This window comes from Punica granatum, chromosome 2 (assembly GCF_007655135.1).
Source record: "Punica granatum isolate Tunisia-2019 chromosome 2, ASM765513v2, whole genome shotgun sequence".
Lineage (NCBI taxonomy): Eukaryota > Viridiplantae > Streptophyta > Magnoliopsida > Myrtales > Lythraceae > Punica > Punica granatum.
This window is the reverse complement of record NC_045128.1, coordinates 17,392,535-17,399,854: the sequence shown is the minus strand read 5'-3', so window position 1 is coordinate 17,399,854 and position 7,320 is coordinate 17,392,535. Positions and strand designations below refer to the sequence as shown.

The window sequence follows — 7,320 nt, the reverse complement described above, 5'->3', positions numbered from 1 at the left end:
TTCGTTCTTGTGAATTAATTCTAATTAAAGAAGTTTAATTATGAATCAGGGATTAGGCTTACAAGGATGTCTGATACAAATTATGGAGTTATTTTGGGAAACGTCATGATCACAAAAATTTGTTCATGAGAGATCCAATTTCTTTTTCATTTTCAAAAATGCTCGTATTTGGATAACTGAATATTTTGTTTAATTTTACTTATTTGGAGGAGGCTCCTCCAAGTTGGACCCTCCAACTGTGGATCAGATTGATGAAGTTTAAAAAAAAAAAAAGGATGTAGGCTGGCAAATTCCGGGGGTGTGTCGAAAAATTAATAAAAGCGAGTGAGCAAAAAATATTAATAAAATTTAATTTACTTTATTTTTATATTATGGAGAAATTTTTTTGTTTTATCTATAGAAATTGCTTTAAATTTTAATTTATAGAGAGGGCAAGAGGCTTCGGTAGCAAGTCGCTGCAGATGGCAGCCCAAGCAAGGTCCCTCATGACAACAAAGGCTGTTGGTGACCTTGCCGGGGCTATGGGGGCTTACAGATGAACTACCGCAGCTTCCTCCCTCCGATTGATTGTTTATTTAGTATTTTCTGTAAAAGAAAAAAAAAATATTTTTCTATTTTTTTAAAATATTAAAAAATAATATCGTACAAAAATTGTTTGGTTAAAGTTGAGAAAGGGAAATGTTTTGGGGCCTTTAAATAAAGATGACATCATCCACCGATAAAAAAATAAAGATAACATAAGAAATAAAAGTGTTTACACATTTCACTCATCAATTAAACATCCACTTATTTTATTAATCTCTTAGAGATTAAATACTTAATTTTTAAAGCTTAAAATTAAAAGTCCAGTCAAAATACGACCCAAAAAAAATACTGAGGTTAATATATGGGATTTAGGTTTGGTGCCATATTATCAGCAGGGTTAGTCTATGGGCCTTGAGTGTCCGGGTTGGGCCACTGGGCTGAAGCCCAACAATTCTCATCTCTTTCGCACGCCCATGTTTCTGACAAGAGTCGAAACACTGGCTCGGCCGGCGCTCCGTTCAAAAAAGAAACATCTCTTTTCGTGCAGGTCGGTCTTTTTGCGCGCAAATCATACGCACCATATGATAAAGAAGATCGAAAATCCTCTGTTTGTCTGATTCCTCTCTCTTCTCCGATCGCTTGAGTTTCAGGCCACTTTGCTTTTCCTTCCCTGTTCCTGCACTTGATTTCATCCCAATCCATTCCACGCGCTTTCCTTTCTTAAACCATTGCTTTGTCTGTCAAGATTTTGGGCATTTCCTTTCCCTTTCTTTTGACGCCGGCACATTCACTCCCTTCACTGTGCTTCCGACTTCATTCATGCAATAAAATGGGTGCTTTGTGCGGAAATTGCGTTAATAGCAATTTATAAGGTTGCCCAATTTAGAGTTTGCGGTATCTTCCAGAGTTGAAGCAATAAAGTCTGATGCTTTTCGTGGGCGGCGGTGAGGTTGTTTGAGTATGCAAGTGCATGAAGAAAGCTAATTCAGTAGAGGGTTTGATTTGTGAATGGATATGGGCAGTGGGGCTGATGGTAGTAGGGGTGTAGGAGTGATTAGTAGCATTGGTTGTTCTAAGCTAATGGTTGGGTTCTCAAACTTTTTTCCTTCTTCTAGAGATCTGCCATCTTCCGAGCCCACCATGTCTCCTGCTCGATCCTCTGTAAACTCTCGCCCGTTGGTTCAATCCAACGGCCCGTTTGCAGGTCTTGTCATATGTGTCACTGGCCTCTCTAAAGGTACTACAACCGTTTGGTTGCTTGTATGCTTTCTGAGGTACCTGACCATTTGGTTGCGTTTCTGTTGGTTTCTGTCATGATTCAGTGAGGATGAGGATGTCGAATTGTTTGAATGCAGGGACTTATTTGCCTAAGCACCCAAAAAAAAAAAGGAAAATAAACAATAAATCATGTGTTTGTACCTTGAGCTTCATTTGTTTGAAAATGTTCGATAGTGTACAGTTTTACCAGATCTATGCGATAAGCATGAATCTGTTTGTAGGACTCAGAGATGAAGTAGTTTAGACTAGAATACGTCTTAGTAGTCTATGTACTCATGATGCTAGGATTTCTCATATCTACAACAATATGTGCATTTTGTATGGCAGAAGCAAGGAAACAGGTAATGGTTGCTACGGAAAGGCTGGGTGGTCTATACAGCCCAAATTTGCATCATCGGTGCACCCATTTGGTTGTTCAGATATCCTTTCTGGTACTTGTGTCTTCATGGTGCCGAACAAGAAACTTGGATATCTTTGTTTTCTTCTAGGTCACTTTTTCATGATTTAGAGCAACTTCCCTTACAGATACTGTCTGAGTTTCAATGATGTTTGGTAATCTAGATACTGTCTCAGTTTCAATGATGTTTGGTAATCTTTTGGATGTATTTTGCCAAACCTGTTACTGAGCTGTAGCCTGTAGGAAGTTATTTGTGGAGTATATCGACGCGGCCTGGGCTTACTTTTCGCTGATCTTAACGAAGTTTTTGGATCAGCTTTCTTATCAGTTCCCACATCCCTATGAGTTGACCTTTGATTAGTATGTACTGTAACTTCAATGGCACTTCACCATCACTGCATCATTGGGAGTTATTCAGTTTATCGTGTTGATGATTGCATAGCTAGTTTTACTCTCTGATCTTTTGATATGAACCTTGACTCCTCGATACAGCTTTGGTGGGCGAAAATTTGAGCATGCTTTAAAACATGGATCGAAGAACGGTCTCTTTATTGTCACTCTCGGATGGTTTGTGGACAGTGTGAGGAGGAATGGTAAAGTAAATATCGGGAGTACTCCTATGATTTCCTTATTTTGATTAACTGAATACATCTAGCAATGTTATGTTGCTTGATACCCAAGGAAAGAAGAAGTCTGTTTCATTATAGGAAACTGGGACAAGCTAAAAACTCATCCACTGCACTTTGCATTTTGCAATGATGCATTTAACTTTAAATCTTCTTTGAATAACAAATTATGGCTGTTTTTTCTTATTTTCTTAGGCTTTGATTGAGAGAAAATGAAAAAAAAAGCTGTAACACGAAAAAGGCCTGTTGTCAATCGTCTATGTTCCAAAGAACCTAATATTAGATGATCTTATGAATTAATTTTATGGAAGAATTTATGAAATTGGGTTTTGTGGACTCTTTAGAGTCCCCGATCAAGAACACAGAAAAAGCTTAGTCTTCTACATTGTGCAGTGAGGTTAAGTGAGTCATTGTACACTGTAAAGAGCATTGGAGATGGAAGTATTGGAACCGACAATTTGAATCAGATGGTTGGGTCTTATGGTGCTGAGAATTCTTGTCTTCCAAATCCAGTCAGTATTCATGAAGGCAGAAAACATGAAATGGATGAACTATTGTCTTCTGGAAGAACATCGAGGAGCACTCTTGGCCCGATGACTTTGTCAGGTCAATCATTATTCATCGATTCAGACATTTCCACTGAACTGCGTAACAAGGTAACCCCTAATGCAGTTTGTTAGGAAATCATTTTACTTCCCCTTTTAGGAAGAGTAGGTTTAGACTACTCTCGAGTGGAATCTGTTATCTATTGATTAGACTTGGGGAATGGATGATTCCAGCTTATGTTGATTTGGCATTTACCGTTTTCCTCTGGGTGATGTTGAGCTGGAATATTGGTTGTTTTCCCCTCTTTTTAGATTGCTGATTTCTGATTTAGGATAATTCACTCATTTTTCCACAAAAAAAGAGGAGAATATGTTAGATATTTTTCTGATGATGTGGCTGCATGCATGACTTATTTCTTAGTCAAGTAAGAGAGAAATGCCATTTAGCTGTCTAATATGGCAATTAGTTTCATACTTTGCAGCAGGCATCTTATTGTTTTTGAAGCAGTTATAAGACTGACGGTAACTTATGATGACATTTAACATTATGTATCTTAAGTTGTCAACTTTGGGTTTGATCTATCAGAATTTTTAAATTAATATACATTTGAAAAGGCTGAAATCTAGTCAAATTCTAGTAGGATATGCAGATGTTTGTAGAGTGTTTCCTTGGTAATTCAAGCCAGCTCAATCATGTTATTTGTGTTAAATAAAGAACTCATGTTTTACTCCATATGGATTTGGTATTTATTGGGTGCATCAAATTGGCCTTTTCGGCACAATTTCTCAACAGGTGGTGGCGGCGGCATCCACTAGAGAAGGTGCCACTGTGGTTGACAAATGGTTTGTTGGTTGCAATGCAAGTTATGTAGTTTGTGAAGCGACTTCAGCCGCAAGATATCTCGGCCATTCTAACAACCTTGTTACGGTGAGAACCTCTCCTGACCATTGCAATTTAATGCCTACATGAATTAGAATTTCTTGAATGATGCCAATGTTATTCTATTGAGGAACCAAAATATGTTATGATATATATCAATTAGCCTCTGCGGTTTTAAATCCAAGTTCCATCACCATATGGATATTTTTGTCCCACATTTTTTATGCATGTCCAAGTTGTAAGTTACATGGAGACTGATTATATACCTGTTCTGGATATTCTACCACGTTCACTAATACCAGAATCACGTATCTGTGCCTTGCACAGCCTTTGTGGGTTTTGAAGACAGCGAAGGAGAAATATGTCCAGAGGCTCATTCATCTGTCAGCTGACTTAGCCAGGCAGCTCGGTTCAGTGCTCGAAAACTATCAAGTTGGGACAGGGACCAAGGTATTGCAGTTCATTTTCTTGCAAATAACCCAGAATGAAATCGACATTGAGGGTACCAGCGAACATGCAAAGCTCTAGATACTGTGAACAGATACTTTTGATCTCGAAGTCACTAGGTCTAAGGACTCGTTACCATTATTTGGATGCATTATTGTGGTCTGTGTACATGACATGTCTAAGATTGATGCGGTTCAACTGTCGAAGGTTGAAGCATCATTGAATCCAGCTCAGATTTTGGGCAGCTTTAAAGATACTGCTATTTGACAGGAAATTTGGAATTTTCAAACTTTTCCTTGAATTTAGATGGATGCATTTCCTTAAGTGATGGTATAATTTCAGGTCCCTGATGGGAACAACATTCTCCGAGAAGGTCAAAGTTGTGGAATTAAAGTCAGGCAAGCAGAAAGACAGCAGTTGGTGAATCTTGCTAAACTAGGGTTAAGAAATCGACGAGGACAGAGAATGAAGGTACTCCATGGGTCAATTTTATATTCACATTTCATTTGGAGATGATTCATGAATTTATTTTCCTACTGTTTATGGTTTACTTTTTGTATTTTGTTTTGTTAATTTGGTGGGAACTACATGTACATGCTATGTTTGTTACTTCTATTAAAACAGACATGTGAGGCTCAGGCCCCTGTAAGACCAATTACTCTAAGCAGCCTTCTGGAGTCAATATGCTGGTCGGTTTCTGAGCCGACCTCTACTGCTTCCGTGTATGTAGACTCTCTTAGTTCTGAAGATGGCGGTGAATGCCAAACACCCATAATCTTCAATGGGAAAGGTGACGCAAAGGATTCTGAACTTGCATTTGCGAACTTTACCCGACCTCTCAGTGAAAGGTTTCTCTCTGTGTCAATGCAACTTTTTTGTCCTAAGTATGCATGGAGATTGGTATGAGTCACCTGATAGCTTTTATTTCAGAACAGTTCTCTAAATTTAAGTACATAAGTAGTTCCCTCTAATTTTCAGTATCACATCAATATAATCAGATTGGATAGAAGCAAATCCAAGTAGGATGGCCTTGATAAGGCCAGATGTGGAGTCTCACAGCATTGATATTGGCTTTATATGATTTTAGCATGAGTTTGTCTATTTTGACAGAACTTTGAACATTACGATTAAGACAGTCACAGTGCCAAACGTGTGGAAAGATTTTTATTAACTGGATTGCATGCAAATTTGTCCCATACGAGAATTATATATGGGGCTAGAAAGGAATAGCAGGTGTCTGTGTGAAGAGTACCTTCAACTGTTCATTATCTGGATGTGCTTTGCTAACAATCTGTGGACTGCTATTTTGCAGTGAGAAAAATGAGTTGATCTTCAAACACCACTTTCTTACTATACTGTTCCCGATCGACCAGTTTGCGGAAATAGGTCCTTCCTCAAGGACATTCTTCAGTGATAGAGGTTTCACCTGCATCCAGGTGTTGGATCAAATTTATGGATTTTACCAGGTACATGTTGCAGATATTCCTGGACCAATATATATTGCTAGTGGGAGTATGCTTTATTTAAAGTAGAATCTAGTAATGTCCGGTTCCTTCTTTTTAACAGGAGAACATGTTGGCCCATGAAGTAGAGGTTGCAATCCATACGGACTCGAGGCATGCTGATCGCCTCCGCTCTGTTTATGCTAGCAAAGAAAGTATCGAGCAAGGGTCCATAACATTCAAAAGGATAGATTTCTTAGGAAGCCGAAGGAGTTTTGAGATGCTGAAGCGCGTTAGGGGGGATAACAACAGCAATGTATATGAACTCTTAATTAGAGCATAGTATTTCAGATTGGATCCTGAAGTCTGCAGCTTTGCAGCTAAGATTGACGATTTATTAGTTTTCTTTTATTATCTTTTCACATTTTGTTACATCAATCATTGCCTGAAAATTTTGGCTGCTGGCGAAAGTTCATAGCTCCTCCACAGGGTACGAGTGAACGGCCTGATAGTGGGATCTTATTTTTGTTGTTTTGTGAATTGGAAATTTTTGAAGTATACGGGAATAAATGGAGGGGAACAGAAGGGGGCGTTGGTGTAATACTTCAAAATTCATATATACTCCCTCTCCCCTTCCCTTATTACTCTTAACTAGACGTGCGGGTTAGGGTTGCTGAAAATAACGATATAATTAATAATCAATATCCCCCCCCCCCCCCCCCCCCCAACAACAACAACAAAAAAAAAAGAAGGCAAATACGTAACATAATCAAGATAAGTGATATAAGAAAGGGAATCCGTTTCCTCCAGTAGATCCGCCTATAAAACCCAATATATGAATATATGATTTATTGAATATATAATTGAAAACAGTTAATTGATCCTCGAACATCCATTTTAAAAAATTAATTTTATTGCATATACATAATAATGCAACAATACTTCAATATTTAATTTCAATAAATAATTTTAACTGAATTTAATAATATTTCTTCGATCATATAACTTCAATAAATGCGAGTTAGATATCTCTTAAACTCAATTGAGGCCATCGGTGACCACCTCAATTTCATCAAGATATCATAAGCTCAGACAATAACAATATAACAAGAAGAGCTCTATCTCTATTATTTTAATTTTTCTATGAACATATTAAGCCGTCTATTTGATATGGATCGCG

General features: G+C 37.9%; 1 protein-coding gene across 1 annotated transcript; it reads left to right on the top strand.

Annotated features, from left to right (window-relative positions):
• The first annotated feature begins 1,078 nt into the window (after nucleotides 1-1,078).
• On the top strand, nucleotides 1,079-6,621 carry LOC116196694. The gene is made up of 10 exons (XM_031526550.1): nucleotides 1,079-1,762; nucleotides 2,131-2,222; nucleotides 2,691-2,793; nucleotides 3,220-3,482; nucleotides 4,165-4,299; nucleotides 4,579-4,701; nucleotides 5,041-5,169; nucleotides 5,323-5,546; nucleotides 6,011-6,164; nucleotides 6,265-6,621. Exons 1-10 carry the CDS (start codon nucleotides 1,534-1,536, stop codon nucleotides 6,481-6,483), a joined length of 1,671 nt encoding a protein of 556 aa, XP_031382410.1. The 5' UTR covers nucleotides 1,079-1,533; the 3' UTR covers nucleotides 6,484-6,621.
• Nucleotides 6,622-7,320: the final 699 nt, after the last annotated feature.